The sequence below is a fragment of the Marmota marmota genome, unplaced genomic scaffold, assembly GCF_001458135.2.
Source record: "Marmota marmota marmota unplaced genomic scaffold, marMar, whole genome shotgun sequence".
NCBI lineage: Eukaryota > Metazoa > Chordata > Mammalia > Rodentia > Sciuridae > Marmota > Marmota marmota.
The window spans coordinates 25606690-25628990 of NW_026000019.1; the positions used below are offsets into that span (position 1 = coordinate 25606690).

Genomic DNA, 22301 nt, shown 5'->3' on the forward strand with positions numbered 1-22301 from the left:
CCCTGCTCCTCACAGACATCCCCTGTCCCCTCCACCCTGCTCCTCACAGACATCCCCTGTCCCCTCCACCCTGCTCCTCACAGACATCCCCTGTCCCCTCCACCCTGCTCCTCACAGACATCCCCTGTCCCCTCCACCCTGCTCCTCACAGACATCCCCTGTCCCCTCCACCCTGCTCCTCACAGACATCCCCTGTCCCCTCCACCCTGCTCCTCACAGACATCCCCTGTCCCCTCCACCCTGCTCCTCACAGACATCCCCTGTCCCCTCCACCCTGCTCCTCACAGACATCCCCTGTCCCCTCCACCCTGCTCCTCACAGACATCCCCTGTCCCCTCCACCCTGCTCCTCACAGACATCCCCTGTCCCCTCCACCCTGCTCCTCACAGACATCCCCTGTCCCCTCCACCCTGCTCCTCACAGACATCCCCTGTCCCCTCCACCCTGCTCCTCACAGACATCCCCTGTCCCCTCCACCCTGCTCCTCACAGACATCCCCTGTCCCCTCCACCCTGCTCCTCACAGACATCCCCTGTCCCCTCCACCCTGCTCCTCACAGACATCCCCTGTCCCCTCCACCCTGCTCCTCACAGACATCCCCTGTCCCCTCCACCCTGCTCCTCACAGACATCCCCTGTCCCCTCCACCCTGCTCCTCACAGACATCCCCTGTCCCCTCCACCCTGCTCCTCACAGACATCCCCTGTCCCCTCCACCCTGCTCCTCACAGACATCCCCTGTCCCCTCCACCCTGCTCCTCACAGACATCCCCTGTCCCCTCCACCCTGCTCCTCACAGACATCCCCTGTCCCCTCCACCCTGCTCCTCACAGACATCCCCTGTCCCCTCCACCCTGCTCCTCACAGACATCCCCTGTCCCCTCCACCCTGCTCCTCACAGACATCCCCTGTCCCCTCCACCCTGCTCCTCACAGACATCCCCTGTCCCCTCCACCCTGCTCCTCACAGACATCCCCTGTCCCCTCCACCCTGCTCCTCACAGACATCCCCTGTCCCCTCCACCCTGCTCCTCACAGACATCCCCTGTCCCCTCCACCCTGCTCCTCACAGACATCCCCTGTCCCCTCCACCCTGCTCCTCACAGACATCCCCTGTCCCCTCCACCCTGCTCCTCACAGACAGCCCCTGTCCCCTCCACCCTGCTCCTCACAGACAGCCCCTGTCCCCTTCACAGGGGGACACTTCACAGGGGGACACTTTTCTGAACCACTTGTTCGGGTTCGTCACAGTAACTAGCCCACTCTCTGTTGCCAGTTTCTGAGCTAGATGTCCCCATGTGACCACAATGCCTGACAAGAACAGCTTAGAGAAAGAAAAATTTACTACAAGGTCACAATTTCAGAGGTTTTGAGCACAATCAGCTGACTCCAGAGCTCTGGGCCCAGGTGAGTCCGCACATCCTGACAGAAGGGTGGGGTGGAGGAAAGCCTAGGACATGGCATCTGGGAAGGAGAGAGGGGAAGGAGCCCTTCCAGGGCAGCCCCCAGGGACGCACCCCCCTGGCCACACTCCACTTGCTGATATTACCACCCAGTCAGCCCATTGGCACTGGGATGGTTAGCTCGCAGCTCTCACAATCTGGGCATTTACCTCTGAATGTCCTATATTAACAGGAGGTTGGGGGCGCCTCATTCACACCACAGTGCTCACACTTTTTACCTTGCTCTTGGAAATCTCCTGAGACTTGAGTTGGCTATGGGTAAAGAAGCAAGAAGAGGAAGCAGGACAGCCAATAGCTCCACAAGGTAACAATCTGAAAGGAGGCCACTGCAGTGGGGTGTGGGCAGCTGGGACCCTCCACAGGCAGGTGGGAAAGCTGGCATTACTACCCAGAGCAGTGCGTAGAATTCAGACATCCAAGGTCCACAGCTGCTTCAGAACCTGGGCATATGCCCTAATCCCATTTTAAGAATTCCATTTCTACCCAGTGAGTGGCCTAGATTTAGTAAGAAAGACCCTCTGAGACTGAGAATTCAACTTTTACTGTAATTCAGACTCCTGAAAGAATGGATGGGTTTGATTTTCAGAATTCTAGGCCCTGCGGCTACGGGAGGTGAATCTCTCTTCCTGGGAAGTCGTGGGGTTTTCAGATCTCTACATCTGCAATCATCTGGGAGTTCAAGTCCTGGCTCAGGCTGTTTCTCCAGCTTGAAGCAATGTCCAGCACCACTGCATTCCCCCTGTCAAAGAGCATCTGGCCCCTCTGCCTGCTCTGTGCAGTGACCTGTGCAGAAGGTAATGGGAATGATGCTGCCCTTGCACTCACAGACCTGGAAACAGTAATATCTGGACTGGGCGGGGCTCAGGGGTAGAGTGCTTACCTCCCAATGTGAAGCATTGCACTCGATGCTCAGCACCACATAAAAATAAATAAGTGAAATAAAGGGTTGTGTCCAACTACAACTAAAAACAGAATATTTTAAAAACCCCAGTAATATCTGAGAACAAATTAGAAATCACAGAAGCAATGCAGAGAATAAGAATCTGTTCCTCTGGAACTATTCTCAATGCAAATCCTATGCCAGCCACTATCAGGAAAGCAGAGTTACTAAGATGGAGCTAGAGAAGAGAGAGGGGGGGGGAGGAGACAAGTGCAGGTATCACCGGGTAGGACAGTGTGCCTGTGGGGATCTCCTGGGCAGCCTCTGGAAGCCTCTTGTCTTTATGTCCCATGCAGGAGCTGGTTGTCCACAGACAGCACAGACGGGAAATGAAGACCTACCTGAAATACAAGAGAGGACAAAAAGCTACAGCTCAAGCCGAGCCACTACTGCCTCAGATTTCAACAGGTCAGATTTTGCACAAAGAATGGTAAGTTCCAATCCAGAGCTACACACACAGTAAAGCCCAGAGTTGGAAATCAGAAAGAGGATCCCAAGGAAGGTGGAGACACTGCAGGCCAAGAAGCTGCCTCTACGTACCAGCAAAATGTGTGGCTTCAGAGTGAGCCATGGGGGAGGTCAGACACCCATGAGGTCCCTCACTTGGCCTGCCAAGATACAATTCCAGTACAGGCTAGGGGACATGCAGTCCACCTGCTCCCACTCAGCTCCAGCACAGGAGTGAGGACGGTGCAGTCCACCTGCTCCCACTCAGCTCCAGCACAGGAGTGAGGACGGTGCAGTCCACCTGGTCCCACTCAGCTCCAGCACAGGAAGTGAGGACGGTGCAGTCCACCTGCTCCCACTGCCACTTCAGCACAGGAATGGTAAGGAATGCAGTTCATGTGTGCTGAACCTTTTGCAGCAGGAGGTCAACTTTGAGGCTCTCATGTTTTATCTAGTATAGGTCTTCCATTGTACATTGTTTCTTGTGAGAGAAGGAAGATCTCTCCCCAAAGACCCTCACCAACAAGTAGTGTTTCTGCTGCTTCCCTCAGTTATTTTGTGACCATATGTTTAGTGCAGCTGTCAGTTACCTGATCCCAAAATGAGCACGAGTAAGAAGGCCCTCAGAGTTGAAGGCATGTGTTTTGGATACCCACCCACTTACATTTTGCCCATTTCATTGCTTATCCTTCTATTACTGAAAGGTTGGAGTCCTTATATTTTCTGACAGGGTCCCACTAAGTTGCTTAGGGCGTGATAAGTTGCTCAGGCTGGCTTTGAATTTGCAATCCTCCTGCCTTGTTGTAGGACAGAAGAGGCTAGACACTGAGGAATTAGCAGGTAGCAGGTTTATTGGCTAGAGCCAGGTCCAGATTTAGGCTTTCGCCTAAATCAATTCACTCTTCTGAACTTCAATTTCAGAAATGTTTAGAATTTTATACACAGTGTGTAGTGGGAGCGGGAGCTCAGAGGCTCACAATCTGCAGAAGTCCACATAAAAAAGTTTTTTTCTACTGTTCTGGGCAGTCAACCCAGGCCTGAATACAAAAATAACCCAAGGACACTCTGCAAAATTCAGTGCCTGGGAAAGGGAGAGTTCCCCTCCCCTTTCCTGCCCTCTGGTTTCCAAGGAACCTAATTTGCACCACACACTCTCATCTCTTATTGTAAAGGACTTTCCCTAGTGTCTGACTACATTCCTTTGAAATGTAAATGCCTCTGTGAAGGCCTGCAGACCAAGGCTAGAGGCCTTGAGCCAGTCCCCCTAATCACATTCTGCTTTTGTAAACACACCTTCCACCTGAAAACTCTTTTGCAGAAATTCTTGCTGGTAAGAACAATTATGGTGAGCATCTCTGGAGAAGCTGAATTAAGATTTTCAGTGGAGAGGGTGTGCCACTACAGCTTCAATCTCCCGAGTCGCTGGGATCACAGGCTTGGCCTCAGCTCCCTGCTCTTCAGTGTCTTTGTAGGGATGAGCAGGTATTTGAGTCCTCAGATATGTCTCTTGAAGAAAGCTGGTATGAGCCAATAGCTTTGGACATGTTTACTGCTTTCAAACTTCCTCAATTGGTGTTACCACCATGACCAAACTCACAGTTTGAGTGAATTCAAAGTTCACAATAAGGGGCGAAGGGAGATAAGAAACATAAAGACTCATACATACAGATTTTGAAGATAAAGCTGGGATCAGGAGTGCTGCTCTCTGATGGAGAAGCAGATCTAAAGAGTTATGCCAGCAATCTTTATTTTCATATGTCTCATTATCAGATTGAAGACTATGCAAGCATAGTCTTTTTTGTATTCAGGAAAGTTGTGGAACTAGAAACATCTATGGAGCTTTTCCACCATGGCAATCCACAGTTGCAATGTGCAATGTTAGGAGCTTTGTGTAGCATTCAATAAGGTCCATTGTTTAAAATTACTGTTAAGCAGGCAGGCTCAGGAGCAGCAGAGCCAGTGAAACATTGTGGTTGTCTAGCAATGAGAATCCCTCTCTTCCCAGGAGCTATGTGCCTAAAATCAAGGTCAAAACTGATAAGACTCTTTCACAGAGTCTCCTTAGGCAGGGTTTTACCATGCAACTGCACAGAACCCTTCTCAGGCACCAGGCACACCACAGCCTTGAGGTCATCAGAGATCCTCAATTTCAGTCACTGCTCTTCCATTTTCTGTCACTACTCCACACTCAATGACATTATCACACAGTCACCCCACTGAATTTCTTTCCTTTCCTTCTTTTCACCCAGGAATTAATAACTGTCATGTAGAAAGTGTACCCAGCAGTAAGTGTGACACAAGACTAGCAGAAGGAACTTTTGGAGAAATATTTTTTGGGGACAGAGAGGTAAATTGATCCTCATTTTTGAGCAATCACCCATTTTTTTATCTGATCAGCATAAGTCTGAGCTGTGTGAGAGGCAGGTGGGCTCTGGAGCCACACTGTCCTGAAGCCATCCTGGTTTATGGGCTGTGTGAATTGGGCAAGACATTTGCCTCCGTGCCTCAGTTTCTCATCTGTAAATGGAGGTGATAATCATCAGAGCTTCTTTGTTAGAGGGTGGTGACATGTTTAAAGTAAGCTGATTAGAGTGGAACCAGAAAAGAATAACAGATGCTGGCGGATTGACCCTGTGGTTGTAATGAAGAGGTTTGTGCATTAACCACACACGATTATATGTAAATTAGAAGCAAATTTAATTACATGCATGACAGATACGAACACAGCATTTGCTCACTTGACTTCATTAAAGGTCTTTTCTTTGTAAAAGGCTCAAGCAGATCATCCTGCTGTACTCATCAGACCAGACCCAGCACAGGCTGGGAGGAGCCTCCCGCATTTCCAGGAGGGAAGTGACAGGACCTCAGTGGGAGGGCTGACTCCCAGGAGTGCTCTGGACACTGGGAAGTGGGAGGGCCCATGGGTCACTTCTGGGAACCCAGGAGCTCCCGAGCTTGTGCCAGCCACCCTTTCAGCGGGCTCTCAACCTCCAAGCACTAGGGTCCTCAGCTGGTGCAGGGTGACGAAATCCAGGCAACATGCCCATGTCCTGAGGCACCAGCAGCACAGTTTGTGAGATAAGTTCATAACTCAGTGGACCAGGAAGCCCCGAAGGAGCACCCAGCATGCGGGCAGCAGCAGAACATCCCAGGCCAGCAGGTCTGGAGCTGCCAGAGGATGAGTGGGGCTGACCAGGCAGAAAGAGACAGCTGACACCCACTCCAGGACTGTGGAATCATCCCAGCTGAATCCATCAGAACTGTCCAACATGAGACTAGAAAGCTGCACAGATCCCAAAGCCATGGAGTCCTGATGCTGGCCAAGGGATCCGGGAGCCCTGGAGGCTTTCAGCAGGAGGAGGAGGTCAAATGTGCATGTGAGAACACAGCTGCAGTTACAACTAGAGGGTGTCAGACTGGTGACAGGGAGGCCAGCAGCAAGGCCAAGACCCTGACCAGGCCTTGCCTGTACTGTCTGGGTAGACAGTCACCCCTGAAGATGGAGGGCGGCTCTGGCTGCAGAGCCAGGCACTGTCCTTAAGTGGAGCCAGAGGGTGGAATTCTGGCCATCACCAAGGTAGCAAGAAGCAGAAAAGGCAAAACCTGTGATGGGGACTTTGCAGTCTTAATGGTTAGTTAACACCCCAAATCATGAAAATATCAGCTAGAGGACAAGATTAGCAGGAAGAAAGAATCACCGGCTGGGAGAAAGGAGAGCAGAACAAGGCGACTCCTGTGGCCTGTGGTGGGGTACACAAAGCAGGGCTGGTCTCCACCTGACCACACCAGGCTTCCTTGCCCACAGTTCATCGTTACTGAGCTGATATCTCAGGGACCTGCGTCGGCTTTGTATGGTTCGGACCAAAACACCTCACAAGAACAACCTAGAGGAGGGAATGTTTGTTTTGGCTTATGGTTTCAGAGGTTCAGTCCACAGATGGCCGACTCCATTGCTCTGAGCCCAGGGAAGGCTGAACGTCATGGAAGGCTGAATGTCGTGGAAAAGGGCCCAGAAGAAGAAGGCCATTCAGCTCCTGGTGGGGTCAGGAAGAGAGAGAGAAGAAGGAGTCACAGGGAAGATGCACTTTCCAGGGCCGCCCCCAGTGACCTGTCCCCACCAACCTACAGTTGCCCCCAGCAGTTTAATCAAACTAGGATGGACTTACTATGTCACAGATCCCACAATCCAGTCATTTCTCATGTGACTATTTCTGCATTGAGACAGGAGCTATTGGGGACACCCCATAGTGAAACCATAACAAGGCGTCATGGTCAATCCGTGATCAGCTGACAGCTTGTTCTCTCATCCTGAGGTGAGGCAGAGCATCATGGTGGAAGAGCATGATGGAGGAGAGCTACTCAGCTCCTGGTGGATGGGAAGCAGAGAGCGAGAGAAAGGGATTGGAGACAAGACAGTCCAAGGGTAATTCTACCACATCCCAGTGGTCCATTCAGCTGTTCATGAACCAATGTGCTGCTGAGGTTCCTCATGACCAATCATCTCCCACGGCCCCCTGATGACCCACTGCACAGGGGACCAGAACTTCAGCTCATGGGCCTTTGGGGACATTCCAGTTCCAAACCATGGAGGCACACTTTCCTACTACGGGATGTCTGGATGGATTGGCGGAATCCTCTGGGACTCAGAGAGCAGTGAAGCTCTGTTTCCCCCTCTTCAGAAGCAGTGCACCGGCCAACCCTGCAGTCCCTCCCGTGGTCTCTGCCTCCCGTTCCCACGGTCAGACTCCTGACCTGTGTGTGTGGCTGCCGCGGATGCACTCTGGTGTGGAAGAGACAGTGTCTTTAGCTGTGCCCCAGGTCGCACTGACTCCCCCCAGGGGGCAGGAGCAACGTGACCGGGACCTCGAGCCCAGTGCCTGTGTCTAGCGGGGCCAAATCATGTGACTCCCACGCAGAGAGGGCTTCAGCTGCTTGCATGACGGCAGCCAGGCGAGAGAGCCCAGGCTCCACTCAGCTTCCTCCTCCAAGTGAGTTGCAAGGACAGTGGCTCTGGGATACGCAGCTTCAGAGAAAGGAAGGCAGCCCCAGGGGCAGACCCTGCCTGGGCGTGCACACCATGCTGGCACCTTGCCTCTGCACTGGCCTAGCACCCACCGCCCACACCTGAGACCCATCACCCACCTCCTCACAGCTGGAGATGCCTGGAAATGGACGCACCTCACACGTCCCTCTGTCTTCCACCCTTGCTCTGCTCTGCCATTCCCTCCTGCTGTTCTTCTCTTGGTTGCTTTCCTTGCCTTCTCCTTCTTCCTTGAGCAGAATGAGTAACCATGAGCACTTTGCGGGCCAATTCCTGGCTTGACCATGCTCTGCCCCTTTTTGCCATATGATCTTGGGCACATTTCTAAATTCTCTGGTATCAAAGTCTCCCACCCAGAATGGAAAGGCTCTGTGAGGCCGCCTGGCATGGGCTTGGCTCTTAGCACAGAACGCACATGCCAGGTGCTCCTGAGTTCAAGTTTCCTTAGGGGCCACATTCCAGCTATAGCACTGTGGTCACTCATGCGCTTAGAGAGTCCCCAACTGTCATGACCACATGGCCAATCTAGCAGGTTTCCGGGAGGGGTGAGGGGGGATAAGAAAAATAAAGACTCATGGACTCAGATTACGAAGATAACAACTGGAGTCAAGTGGAGTGCTGCTCTCTGATGGAGAAGCAGTTCTCAAGAATTATGCCAGCCATCTTTATTTATATACATCTCATGATTAGATTAAAGCAACCATTATTCTTTGTATTCACAAAAATTACAGAGCTAGCAACTTTATGCAGCTTATTCCATAGTTACATTCTACATTTGCAATGTACGATGTTAGGAACTTTGGTAGCTCTCAAGAAAGTCCGTTGTTTAAAGTTACTATTATGTGGACAGGTTCAGGAGCAGCAGAGCCAGTGAAACATGGTGATTGTCTAGCAAGAGAGTTCCTCTATTCCCAGGAGCTGTGTGCCTGCAAGCAAGGTCGAGGCTGATAAGACTCTAGGACAGAGCCTCCTCATGAAAGGCATTACCACAGCAACTAGGCATCCTGCACCTTGGCACAGAAACTTTCCTAGACACCAAGCCAGCCACAGCCATGAGGTCATCAGAGACCCCAATCTCAGAATTCTCTATCCCCACTCTCCACGTTCAACCGTGACTCTCACATTGGATTCTAAATCCCAATGAGTCCTAAGTCAATTGACTCAATTTTCCTCTATTTAAGATCACAAAAAGGGAAAATCTCAGTCATTTTCCTTCTCACATCATATTTCCCTGTGGCATGTAGATGTTGGAGGCAAAGCCATGAGAATTGAGACGAGGGGAAATTTAGCTGGTCTCCTTAGAGCTTAACAACCTGCTTTGGTTTGGACATGTGGTTTCCCCCAGAAAACTCATTTGACCCATTATGCAAGAAAGCCCAGAGCTGACATGACTTGTATTAGCCTGGGCCATGCCTTCATCCTCTGAAGGGGTTAACTGGGTGGCAGCTGCCAGCGGGTGGGATGTGGCTGGAGGTGGGGCAGCGGGGCATGCCCTTGGGGTTTGTGTTTTATCCCTGGTGAGCAGAGCTCTCTCTGCTTCCTGATGCCATGTTCCGAGCTGTATTTGTCTGCCACACCTTCCTCCATGATGCTGGGCCTCACCTGGGACCCGAGCAATGGGACCTGACTCTGCTGACGGAGACCTCTGAAACCCTGAGCTGAATAAACTTTCCCTCCTCTGAGGTGCTCCTTTCAGGTCTTTCAGTCAATGGGGAAAGGCGGATGACTACGCGTGCTGAACAGATGCATGTTTTGAGCTCACCTCTGAGTCAAAGGAAGGGGGCCCTTCAGCTCCACACAGGGCCTGGTGGCAGAGCCAACCCAACTATGGGCTGAGCTCTCCTGGAGGACATGCTTAGCCTGGTCTGATGACTGGCCGGTTTCCCTTGAAGGTAGTTCTACTTTGTGTCTTTTCTTCCCTCTTTGCCCCTTTCTCCTTGTTCATCTTTTTATCTTCTAATTTCTAACTATACAAGTCGAAGCAATCATTGTGCAGAAGCCAGAACCCAGCCTAAGTCACCTGGGCTGTGGAAACCCCCGTGCATCTTCTCGGTTTTCCAACACTGTGCTGAGAACCACTCCTCTGGAACCATGCCCTGGGATCTTCCCCACCCCAACGCAGCACGTGGTGAAGAGCATGGTCTCCACCTTGCCAGAGGGAACAGCACTCTGCCACCAGTACAGACAGCCCTGTGAACAGGCTGCTTAAGCCAGGGGCCCATGTCTACTCTGAGGCCAGCACCAGGCTCTGCTGCTTCCCACCTTCATGGAAGATGTTCTAAAGAAGTGGCCGCACGAGGACAGAGAACACATTGGGCCCTTCTATACCCCTATCTGAAAGGGGGCTCTACTGTTACTCCACCAGCACCAGCACATGGGACATGGGGAAGAATTGCAGGAGGCCAGAGGGCCAGTTCTAGTCCCCACGCTGCCCCCTGCAGGAGGCTTCACCTTGACCTTGAACTTACTTCCCTGTGCCCTGCTTTTCTCATCTGTAAAACTGCAGAGAAACATACATGACTGAGAGTACTTCCAGCGTTCCCTTGAGGGCTAAGAGTCCTCCCATATCCAGAATGAAAATGAGGGGCCAGGGACATGAATGGAGGTGGGAGAACTATAGTCTCTTTGTTTAAAGGAAATTTAGATGTATTTTTCTAAGGAAATAATCCAAACTGATCACTAGAACCTCAAGCTTTCATTCCTCAACAGTATTTCGGATCCAACACTCCAGTGACTGCCTGGGTCCTGTGAGTGCAGGAGGGGCAGGGACAGGGCCTAAGGAAAGGATGACGAGGTCCTGAGTGCATGAGGAGCAGGGGCAGGCCTGAGGACCAGGGCTGCCATGGTCGTGTGAGTGAGGAAGGGCAGGGGCAAGGCCTGAGGACCAGGGCTGCCATGGTCGTGTGAGTGAGGAAGGACAGGGGCAGGGCCTGAGGACCAGGGCTGCCATGGTCCAGTGAGTGAGGAAGGACAGGGGCAGGGCCTGAGGACCAGGGCTGCCATGTTCCAGTGAGTGAGGAAGGACAGGGGCAGGGCCTGAGGACCAGGGCTGCCATGTTCCAGTGAGTGAGGAAGGACAGGGGCAGGGCCTGAGGACCAGGGCTGCCATGTTCCAGTGAGTGAGGAAGGACAGGGGCAGGGCCTGAGGACCAGGGCTGCCATGTTCCAGTGAGTGAGGAAGGACAGGGGCAGGGCCTGAGGACCAGGGCTGCCATGTTCCAGTGAGTGAGGAAGGACAGGGGCAGGGCCTGAGGACCAGGGCTGCCATGTTCCAGTGAGTGAGGAAGGACAGGGGCAGGGCCTGAGGACCAGGGCTGCCATGTTCCAGTGAGTGAGGAAGGACAGGGGCAGGGCCTGAGGACCAGGGCTGCCATGTTCCAGTGAGTGAGGAAGGACAGGGGCAGGGCCTGAGGACCAGGGCTGCCATGTTCCAGTGAGTGAGGAAGGACAGGGGCAGGGCCTGAGGAGCAGGATGCTTCGGTCCTTTGAGTGCAGAAGGGGCAGCGGGAGGGCTTGAGGACCAGGATGCCTTGGTCCAGCGCATCCATACTGTTTTCCACTAGGTTCCTTTTGGAGGGTAGAGGTTCAAGCCCTGCTCCCTCATGTTCTTCTGTGTGTCTGGAGGATGTTAACATGTTTCCAGGAACACAGTTGCAGGAAGCATTTATAAACCTTTTTGTATGATGCCTGTGCTCCACAGGAATCTGGGCCTTCAGGTCTAGCAAGCATACAACAGAGGCAGGTGTGTATACAGAAGCTTTTGTCCAGAACTTTGAGCAGGGAAGCTGGCCACATCAGTCAGGAAAGCACAGGAAACTACAATGAAGAACCACTCAAAAATGTATTCCACAAAGTGTTTTACTTCTCATTTGGAATGGCCTTCCAGGCCGGCCTATGAGGTACAGTCTTTGGCCACATGTACACTCAGAAGTCATGATGTCACAAAGGGCAAGGTCATTTGCACAGGTGGACCGTGACATCATCAGGAGACAGGACTGTTAGACAGTCTGATGACAAGAACAGTGAGATCAACCAGGGTGATGAAGGACACCACCAGGAGCTTGTGTGTCCAGCAAAGGGATGCACACCCCCAGGGTTCTCACATGCAGTTGGGGTACCGGCTAAGCAGCAGCCTGTGTCGGGGTGAAAGAGCAGTATGTGCACTTTCCAAGGCAGCAGCTCAGGAGAAAGGGAAGGAAAGGCTTCCTGGTCTTTCCCTAATTGTCCAAGCAAGGCCCCGCCCCTGCCTGCACAGCAAGGCAACACTAAACACATGCCCAGATGAACTTCAGAGACAGCACCCATGAGGCATTGTCAAATATTTCAAGTGCCTTGGAGAGCTTAAAACTAGTTGTTAGGACAGCTGGTCTCCTTTCCCACTTTCTTCATGTGTCTTTTCTTTGCTCTCAGGACATAGAAGAAAATTTTTTCAGTCTGTGATGTTTAGGATGGTATGAACAAGATTTGCCTTGAAGAGAAAACTTTCTGAGTTTGTGAAAACTTGTTTCCCCTTAGAAATGTACCCTTTCTCCACTGCTGGGTTTATAAATGCAAGTACATAGCCTGGAACCCTACAGGAAAGAGCCTGCCAGGGGAACTCAGTAGCTTATCTGATGGCCAAGGTTCTCAGTTCTCAGGGGAATAAAAACAGACCTTGATCAGGAGGGGACAAGGGTCACAGACAACAGCAGTAACCTGGAGCTCTGTGCCCTGGCCCAGCCAGAGACTCACTCTCACAAAGCTGGCTAGACCCTGCCTACAGCTCCTCACTCCCTCCATCTCTGGATGCCAGCCCAGCCCGGCCGCTCACTAGCATGCCTGAGCACCCAGGAAAGGTGCCCGTGCCAGAGCCCTGTGATGTCAGGTCCATGAGCCTTCCTGGCAACTTTACTGAGGGCGGAGGCTGTCAGGGCTACACCTGCAGAAAGTCCCTTGGATTCTTCTCCAGCAAAACCCATGGATTTTATAGAACCAGGGTGCACAGGTTGTCACCCCCTCTTAGCCTGCATGGCAGCTAGCTCAGCTTGCCCTGTGCCAAGGCAGCAGAAAGGCTAGAGATGAGAATGTGCGTGGAAGTGTGTACACACACTGATTTGAGCACCTGAGGCCTTCTGTCTGTCTAATCCTGCAGAAACATGTGTATACACAATCAAATTAACAACATATATGGATATATAGACACATAAATGTATGCAGAATGCATATGTATGTATTATAGATATTTAATATGCACACATACTCATGTGTACCATACATGGACCTCACCTAACACCGCACCTGCAGAAGTGCTGGCCAGCAGAATGCATGTCCACATGGGTGTCAGAGGATGTGCACCAGCCGACCAGACGGAGGTCATGCTGTGGGAGGGCACTGCCAGTGGGTCTGGAATCCCAGCCCTGAGGCCATCACTTGGGTGCTTGCTTGGGGAGGGTGGGCTGCTCCACCCAAGTCTACATGGTAGTGACTTACACAGGGCTGTGCACAGTCACCACGCTTGTTGTTGTCCTCAGGTGTCCAGAACACAGCATCTCCCATTCCAGGCTGGGCCTCAGAGGGAATCAGGCACACTGCGGGGGTAGGGACGCACAGTCTGCAGGACCCTTGGCTCCCTTCTGCTTCTCGGCCCTGCCACTGGAAGGCGTGGCCAAATCCAGATAGAACCGGGACTTGAGGAAACGGCGGTAGGAGTCCTTCTCCATCAGGTTGAAGATCTTTCTCTGGGCCTCGTCAAAGCAGGTCACTGTGGGCTCCAACACATTCCGGCCAGTCTCCTCCCTGGTGTGAGAGTCCAGGTTCACCTGGGGACAAAGACAGAGGCTCCATCAGACCGGATCCCTGCCAAGTCAGAGGTGCAGCTCCGTGCTGGGACGCAGGTGGCTGCACCCTGCACCCAGGACACCCAGTGCCATAGGGCACCTGGGAGGTGAGGAGGTCCATCCTGCTTCAGGTGGGAAGAGCAACATCTTCCTTTCTGTCTCCCAGATTGGGGAGATTTATCAGGAAAAAGCTTTAGAGGAGGCAACTTAAGCCCGTGGATGAAAGACATTTCCTTAACAGGCTTACTTGGGACGGTTGAGGGGTGCGACAGCATGCTGGGTGGCTTTCCTAGCTCTAGGATCTGAAAACCCCACCCCACACCTACCCCTAGGAGCTCCTCCCAGGTCCAGGAAGACTGCTGGTGGAGAATTACCTCCTTGGTGGCCTGCACAGAGATGAACTCCTCGTAGATCTTCTTGGCCTTAGGGCTGAGCTTGGCGGGTGACTTGGTCTTCCTGTACTCCTCGCAGCTAACCCAGAAGTCAATGTTCTCCTCGCTGTACTCGGACTTCAGGAATGCCCTGAACGTGGCCAGCCCACCTGGTACAGGGAGAACCACACTGTCAGGCTTCAGGCCCCGAGCATCATACTTCAAACAGATCCCAGTTACACCTAGTGATCCCTAAGCAAGGTTCAAGCCCCTTTCAAGAAATTGTTACATCTCAGAGATGTCTACACAGCCATCAACCACCAAGATGGCATTGAAAGAGAAACTGAGGCTAATTCTACAGGAAGATGTCCATATTCAGAATATTTTCTCTTTGCCACTTTTCCATGTGATGAGAACAATAATTATTTCTGTATGAATTTCCACTGCGTATTGCAAAATTCTAGACATGGTAAAGTGTTTAACAGATGGGATGTGAGAACAAGTTTATCCTGGTCTGGTAACTAGAAAGATACCAACGTTCCTGCAGGTCCTATTAGACCAGCACAAGGTAAACTTGTCTTATCCTGAGTGCGTCTGTCCAGGGTCCCCGGGGAAGGAGGGGGCATCAGACTTACATTCATGGGTAATCAGGTTTTCCAGTGATTCAGCCCATTTCTTGACTTCCTCTTGGCTCACCCTAGAGATATCACAGAGAAAAAGCATAACTTGAATGCCATGATGTAGAATTGGAGAAAGACGTCTAAGATCCTAGATAATATGCAGAGATGTTATCTTCTGTCATTATAATGAGACCTGCTGTCAATTAGGACAGTTTTTCACTAAGCATGTGAAAATTTCGAATCCAACTGTGACCTCCAGGAGAATGGAGGTCCTCTGGAGTCAAACCTTGCCTTCAGGATACAGACTCCATCCCCTGTCACAGACATCTCCTCACCAGTTGTCATGCACAGCTGATCTTCACCAAGGCCATTTCTCTTACCTCTGGCAAACAGCCACTTTGTCCTTCTTGCTGTGGGCAGAGCTGTGCTCGTAGGAGTCGGACTTCTGTAGCAGGAAGCCTAGCCGGTGCTTCATATCTTTTGCACTACACGGAGGAGGACGAGGACAGTTAGCAATGAGGCCATCCCCAAGAGACACCTGTCAGTGGAGCCTGAGGATCTCACTACTGGTGCCAGGGGCAGAGGCAGCTATATAGGAAATGGGACTCAGAGCGGGCAGGAGCTACCAGGAGGACAGGGTCCTAACACTGGCTCCTTCAGCTGTGACCCAGAAGCCTCTTCTGCACACTCTTCCTCTTTTTCAATGTGGCACCTCTGGTCTGGCCAATGGAACAAAACTGGACACAGGACTAATCTTGATTGTTTTAGTTTAAAAGCAAAATACCATGCGTCTTGCTGCACGCCCCCTCCTGGCAGCTGGCTGCTAGTTCATCTGCCTTCCTGCTGGCAGAGGGATACTGGGCACACTTGGAGAGCAGGTGAGTTCAGCCCCACCAGCTGGCCCAGCAGTTGCTATGGGGGCACTGAGCTCACTGAGGTGTGCAGTGCATGGGATGGGGGGTGGGCATGAGCACCAGCTGGGCTGGACCCAAGCTCCTGGAGGATGCATCCAATCTCCAGCTGCCACCTTCCTTTAAAAGCTACACAACCAGGAGGCATAGAGGCCAGAGGCTTTGAAAAGAGCAGGAGGCTGGAGTTGTCCCTGGAGCAGCTTAGGGATACAGAGCTACAGGCAGCCAGGCTGCAGTGGGTGGCTGAGGAGCTGGAGGAGGACTCCTAGTAAGGAGCGGGAGGAGGACCCCTCCTGAAGAGCAGAGAGGGGGACCCCTAATGAGCAGAAGGGAGGAGGACCCCTAATGAGGAGTAGGGAGGAGGACCCATAATGAGGAGCAGAGAAGAGGACTCCTAATGAGGAGCAGGAAGAGAATCCCTCATGAAGAGTGGAAGGAGAACCCCTCATGAGGAGCAGAGAGAAGGACCCCAATGAGGAATGGGAGGGAGGACCCCTAATGAGGAGTGGGAGGAGGACTCCTAATGAGGAGTGGGAGGAGGAATCCTGACGAGGAGTGGGAGGAGGACCCCTAATGAGTAGGGAGGAGGACCCATAATGAGAAGCACCTATAATGAGGAGCAGGGAGGAGGACTCCTAATGAGGAGTGGGAGGAGGACCCTAATTAGGAGTGGGAGGAGCCCTAATGAGGAGTGGGAGCAGGACCCCTAATGAGAATCAGGGAGGAAGACCCATATGAGGAGCATTAGGAGGATCCTTTAAGAGAAGTGGGAGGGAGGACCCCTAATGAGGAGCAGGAGGGAGGACTACTAATGAGCTCTTGGCTCACTCTCTCCCTATCATTTTCTGTCTTCACTTTTCCTCTTTTATTGTGAAAGCCAAGAAGTCATTTAAGAAGAGAAAGGTATTTTAAAAGAAAAAATAATTAGACGTTCCTGCTGGTGAGGAAAACATGGAACCCAGCGTGGAAGACCCCAGATGGCTGCGGCCTGGAGTGCACCTGTGGTCTCTGCGTGCCGCCCTGCAGGAGGGCTTTCCTTGCTCTCGGCTCTGCTCCTTCCTCTGCCCCTCCAGCTGTTACTGTCAGGGGAAGGCCAAGCCTGCTCATGACAGCAGTCCCTGGGCTATTCGTCCTGAGGGCCTGGTTAGAGACTCGGTGCCAACAGAAGCCATTTCACAACTCCACCTGCTGCCTCTGCTGGCCCAGTGGCCATGGAGCGGGGTCACAGCATAGGACAACCGAGAGGGCACAGCTCAGGTGACTTCGCCATCCTTGGATACAGGGAGCCAGACTCCTCATCCGTGTGGGCAGAAACAGTAAGGCCCTCTGGGGCCTGGACTGGGGGAGATGCGCAGCAGCTGGGCCAGGAGGGGCAGCCTGCTGAGCAGGTCCCGGTCAAGTCGGCAGCCAGCTGAGGGCAGAGCCACAGCGTAGCCTTCCCATCCCCACCATCCCCCGCCCTCTAGGTTTACTCCATAGGTAACTGGACTGAACTGGAGCTGGAGGCTAGTGGCTTCTAGTTCCCCTGCCAGACCCCTGCTGCTTCTGAAGAAGCCTGGGCAGGGTCTTGCCCTGAGGGCAGAATGTTGGAAAGGTAAACTCTGAGGAGTGACACATGAAAAACAATTTTATTTCCAAATTGAAATTTAATGTGATTTCTACTTGCAGGGAGACAAGAGAGGAGTTAATATAATTTCAGGTTGACGTGACCCTAACTGAAGATTCATAACGAAAGATCTCGAGTCTTTCCTTTTATTCTCAACTGCTAACAGATGAGCATTCTCTAAAATCACTCATTTAATAAAGCAGAGGCAGATGAGCAGCTGCAAATCTTTAAGGACTTTTTTCTTTTTAATTGGCACATGGATAAAACAATGTCCTCAGGAGGAGATCTTCCACAGGACCCCGAGCTGACTTCAGGGCTGGAGATAGAGGAAGGGGGGAGGTGCCCCTTGAAAGGAGCTTTACCATGATACTTGCTTATAGCCCAGAGAGAGGGCAGTGCTGCACCCACCAGAGCCTGCTTCTCCAGGCTACACCCCTCTCCTGGGTGCCTCCCCAGAACACCTATATGCGAGGTCAGGAGCACAGAGTCCGACCCCATGTGCTGCAGCGAGGTTCAGGTGGCAGCGTTGGTCACAGAGGCTTGCAGACCTCTGTGTGTAGCTTGGAACACAGGCCTCCCCTGAATCTCAAACACCTGGCTCAGAGGACCGGGCTTCCAAGTCATCACAGGTCTCATAAAGTCACATGCACCACACACAGGTACCCAAATCTGGGGAGCCTACTCCCTCAGCCTCCACATCCAGCTAGTCCTACAGAGCAAGAACAGCAGGACTCCTGGCCACACTGCATCTTATACAGAGAACCACTGACCAAGTCGACTCAGCAAGCAGCTGACTAGTCCTTCTGAAAGACAGCCTGCACACAGCCTTACCTCCGCAGGCAGGAGGCCGGCAGGCCCGCCAGTCCCTTGCACATCTCGAGAAGCGGGCGGGGTGCGCCGCGGGAGACCGTCGGGAGCGGCGGCTGTGGCTTCCGTTTCCAGGGCTCCGGGCTCTTCTCTGAGTGGAGTGGCGGTCAAAATCCTGGGAGCATCTCCCTCCGCAGCCTGCAGGGCTCTCTTTTATAGCCCAGCCAGGTCCAGTCGGCCAATCAGATGGCCGCGCTGCAGCTCCGCTCCTGCCTAGGGCCCTGGAGGAGAGGAAGAAAGCACCGACACACCGTCTGCGTGTCACAGAGAACGCGGAGGACGCAGGGCGGCTCCAGCAGCTGGAGACCTGACCCAAGGCAAACTGCCGCCGAGCCTGGGGCTAGTCATTCATAGGCACCCAGGGACGACTCCAGGGGCCTCTTCCGTAGCTTAGAAACACTCCTCACCATGGCCCAAGGTCTGACCCTCAGCCCTGCCAGGAAGGAGTGGGCCAGTGCGGGTCTCTAGGTGTGACCTCCAGAGGCTTGGGGGAGCCGGGGAGAGGTAGCTGTAGGGCAGATGGCTATGCCAGGCAGCCATGAGAAACCAGGCTAGGAAAGTAAAGCTCCAACTCTGTGATGGACCTGAGTGTTCCAGAAACCTTACCCAGAATGGACTCAGCCTTATGCTGACAGTCTCTCCTCCTGCCAGAGGGACTGCAGGAGGGAGCAGACTCACAGACTCCAGCTGTCATTGGCAGTGGGTTTATTATTTATTTATGTATCTATTTATTTTTAAAAAAAACCTGTGTTAGTGCCGGGCATGATGGTGCATGCCTGCCATCCCAGCGGCTCAGGAGCTGAGGCAGGAGGATCACTGTAAATAAAATACAAAAAATAAGACTGGGGATGTGGTTCAGTGGTTGCATGCCCGAGTTCAATCCCTGGTACAAAACAAAACAAAACAAAAGCTGTTGATGATTTTATTTATTTTTAAGTTGTTGATGATTCTATTTATTTATTTATTTATTTTTGTGGTGCTGAGAATTGAACTCAGTGCCTCACACATACAAGGCAAGCACTCTACCACTGAGCCACAACCCAGCCTGGCAGTGGGTTTATGTCTACGTAATCCTAAGCCTCCAAACAGTATTTCAGAAAAGAAGGGGGGACATCCAAATATAATCTGCCTCCAAACCTCCAGGCTTTGCAGGGAACATAAGAGAGGACCCGGAAAGACCCAGTGATGCTGAACAGGTCCACAGCAGAACTTCAGAGAGGTCTGCCTGTGAATCAGGATTCACAGCTGCTGGTGTGCCTAGTGGATCTCGAGACAACCTGGCCACCACGCAGGCTGCCAAGCAGGAAGCACGCCTTGTGTGGGAAGGGAACTCGCCTAGGTGCTACCACGGAAGTTGGGTCCAGAGCCAACGGGTCCTCACTGGACAGGCTTGCTGAGGGAGGCAGATGTGCCAGCATGTTTCTGAATTGTAGAGTGGAGAAAGTGGTTTTCATTGTGAGATTGTGCACAGTGACAGGGAAACATGGTGTTAGTTTTACACACCTTGCTCGGGGAGTCACATGCCCCTTTCCCTGCTCCGGGAAGCAGGGGCTGCGTCAGACCTACTGCTCTGGCACTGCGAGAAGCAGGTCTTCCTGCCATCATTCTGTTTCAGCTTTCATAGTCGTTCACTTCCTTGACTGTGACTTCTTGCTTTCTTAAACGGTTTAATACTTGTAGGGGATGTTGGGGGAAGCATCCCATGGGGCTTGCTGGAGGAGAAGCAGCCAGGGCACCCCCCGCCTTGGTGGTCTTGTGCTTCTCTCTGATGGGCACGAGAATTGACTCCTGCTGCTCTGTGATCTCCCTTCTCTAGGCACCTGGTGTGTGGAGAGCTCTGCTCTCAAATGCTGCGGTGTACGCTCAGCTAAGACTCAGCTTTCCAGCACCTCTTCTGAGCCAGGAGCTGTTTGAGGACCTGCCCTGAGAGGTGAGCAAGCAGACCAGGTCTTTGCCCCGTGGAGCTTTCATTACCAAGGAAGGAATCAGAAAATAAGCAAATAAGATGCTCTAGAGTGACCCAGGCCATAAGGAAGACAGGAAGAGGTGGAGCAGATGGTGGGGCAGTAGGTCAGGAAAGGCCCCTTTGAAAAGGAGGCATCTGGAACGGGATTTGATGGGTGAGAAAACCAAGAAATACCTAGAAAATGATTCCAAGTGGAAGAAGAGCCTGTGAAACGCTCTTCATCTGAGCCAGGCAGAGGAAAGCAGCAGCCACTCAAGAATAGAAGAGATGGCAGGGACTGATGCCACTAGAGGCTGAGAGGGTTCATGGGCAGCCAGAGGCCAGGCCTTACCGAGGCACAGGGGAGACCCACTGAAGGCAATTGCAGCTCATGGAGGTATCCTGCTGCGGTCCTGGAAAAAGGACAGAGGCTGAGCAGGAGCCTAGGAACAAGTCAAGTCAGCAAGGTCAGGAGCCTGAATCCGTTCATCAGTTCTGCATTGCAGAATGGAGGATTGATTCACAAAGGAGTATCTACTGGACACTTAACCAGACTTTCTGCAAGGTCCTCGGACCTGAACAGGGATCACCATGCCTGGCGCTCTTCAGGAAGGCCTCCTACAGGGAAGAAGCCCCAAGCCAGAAGACACCAGGTGAGTGCCATCATTATAAACTCCCTCCATAACTAAGAAATCCCAGGAGAGCAGAGAAAAAACTGAACCCTTTAAATCGGGGAAGGTTTTTGGAAAGTAGACTCAAGGAGCGCACAGACATCCTTGCTGTTCAAATCATCTCAGAACATCACAATGCCAGGCGTGGTGAGAGCTACCCACTGCCGTGGGCACATACAGCTCAAGGTGCTACTAAGCCCCCTACCAGCAGGATGCTGGCCTCACACAGCCCACCCCGAGAGAGTGCAATGAGACCAAGAGGATCCAAGCGACCTCCAAGATTGCACATTTGACAGAGCGATGGTTGGCCTTCCTGGCAGATGGTCCTGAGGTCATGGTCATGACTGTGAAGAATGGGGAAAAAGTGAACTGTGTGGAGACCACAGAGGTTTCTGGTATGAGCAGAGCTTTGTGGGGAATGAAGAGTGAAAGGACGCCACCTGGGTGCTTCTCACCACAGTGAAGACTAGCAGTTGCCCTATGCTTGATGGGGTGTGGGCTAGGCCAAGTTCTGCTTGGATTCATGTTCTAAAAAGAGGGCAGATCAAAAAGAGCCGACTGGTTGTGAGATCATCAAGCAGTATGAAGACTATTGCAAGAGCCTACATGAGAAGCCAGGACAGAATGATAGAGAGCGAGACTGTGGTGAGAACCAAGTGACAGGACAGTGTGATAGAGCTCCTGATGCTGTCCAGGGCTGGGCCTTGGGAAGGGGCTGAGAGAACCGTCCCCACACCGCGCAGTAGGTGTGGACTGTCTTCAGCCTTGGCTCAGGGAGAGCAAAAGAAAGCATTTCTCAGCCCTCAGGAGGAAACGCGCCCCACAGGCTTCAGGCCCTTCCCTTGGAGCAGGAGGTGAGCCAGAACTCTGCCTGGGGTGTTTGCACCATCTCAGGTTGCAATTTCCTCTCAGCTAGAAGCTTCCTCCTCCGCGAGCTTAAGACTCAAAAGCAAACACCCCAGGCCAGAGGATGCCATGTGCCAGGAAGAGGGACCTGCATGTCCTGCTTGGGAAGCGGGCTTTCCTCTGCACCAACTCGTGAGCATCCCAGGACCAGGAATGCCCACCCAACACCATGACCGTGGGTGAAGCGCTAGAGGCCCTGGGGCGGTGTCTCACTCAGTCAGCGGGGGGCCTTTCTCTTCCAGAAGCAGGGGAAGAATCAAATATCCCTGTCCCAAAGGCTAAATCCTTCTTCTGCCAAGCTTAGCCCAAGACAGAAACCGCAGTCTCATGAGCGCCTACTTGCTTTATGCGGGTGGAAGAAGATGACTGGGTGTCATGGAAACTGCCGGAACCTCGCGGGGGCAGACTTGGGTTCTAATTCCAGCTCCCCACAAATGGGCTGGATCCTGGCAACTTGGCACAAGCCTTCCCACCTCCTCTTCCTCAGGTACAAGGGTTAAAGCATAACTGCGTGGTCCCACACTGCAGTGGTCCCCGACTTGACTCCAGCCCTACCTTTCACCCCCCTCCACTTTTGCCGGCACCCTGGCCCTCTGAGCACAGCGGACACCCCAGCCTTCCCCACTCTGTGCCCAGGCATCTCCCGGAATATCCCTCCCATGGCACACACTCACCAAACTCTTCCTCAACCTTGGCTGCA

The 22301-nt window shown here is 52.6% G+C and overlaps 1 protein-coding gene across 2 annotated transcripts; it reads right to left on the bottom strand.

The window, feature by feature from the left end:
• Window positions 1-11730: 11730 nt before the first annotated feature.
• Rgs4 (regulator of G protein signaling 4) lies at window positions 11731-18692 on the bottom strand. 2 transcript variants are annotated; one of them, XM_015491908.2, is made up of 5 exons: window positions 18044-18669; window positions 15076-15180; window positions 14711-14772; window positions 14079-14245; window positions 11731-13686 (listed from the first exon to the last, which is right to left on the bottom strand). In XM_015491908.2, exons 1-5 carry the CDS (start codon window positions 18085-18087, stop codon window positions 13447-13449), a joined length of 618 nt encoding a protein of 205 aa, XP_015347394.1. In that variant the 5' UTR covers window positions 18088-18669; the 3' UTR covers window positions 11731-13446. The 2 variants fall into 2 exon arrangements, with proteins under 2 accessions (XP_015347394.1, XP_015347395.1); XM_015491909.2 differs by lacking the exon at window positions 14079-14245 and having other exon boundaries at window positions 13481-13686; window positions 18044-18692.
• Window positions 18693-22301: the final 3609 nt, after the last annotated feature.

What these genes read in the sequence shown, in the direction of transcription:
- Rgs4 (XM_015491908.2), bottom strand. Translation starts at nt 18,087, where the DNA reads ATGTGCAAGGGACTGGCGGGCCTGCCGGCCTCCTGCCTGCGGAG. An exon ending in AAAGTGGCTGTTTGCCAGAG is followed by an intron (nt 14,773 to 15,075) that starts GTAAGAGAAATG and finishes TGATATCTCTAG; the next exon opens with GGTGAGCCAAGAGGAAGTCA. An exon ending in CTGTGCAGGCCACCAAGGAG is followed by an intron (nt 13,687 to 14,078) that starts GTAATTCTCCAC and finishes CTTTGTCCCCAG; the next exon opens with GTGAACCTGGACTCTCACAC.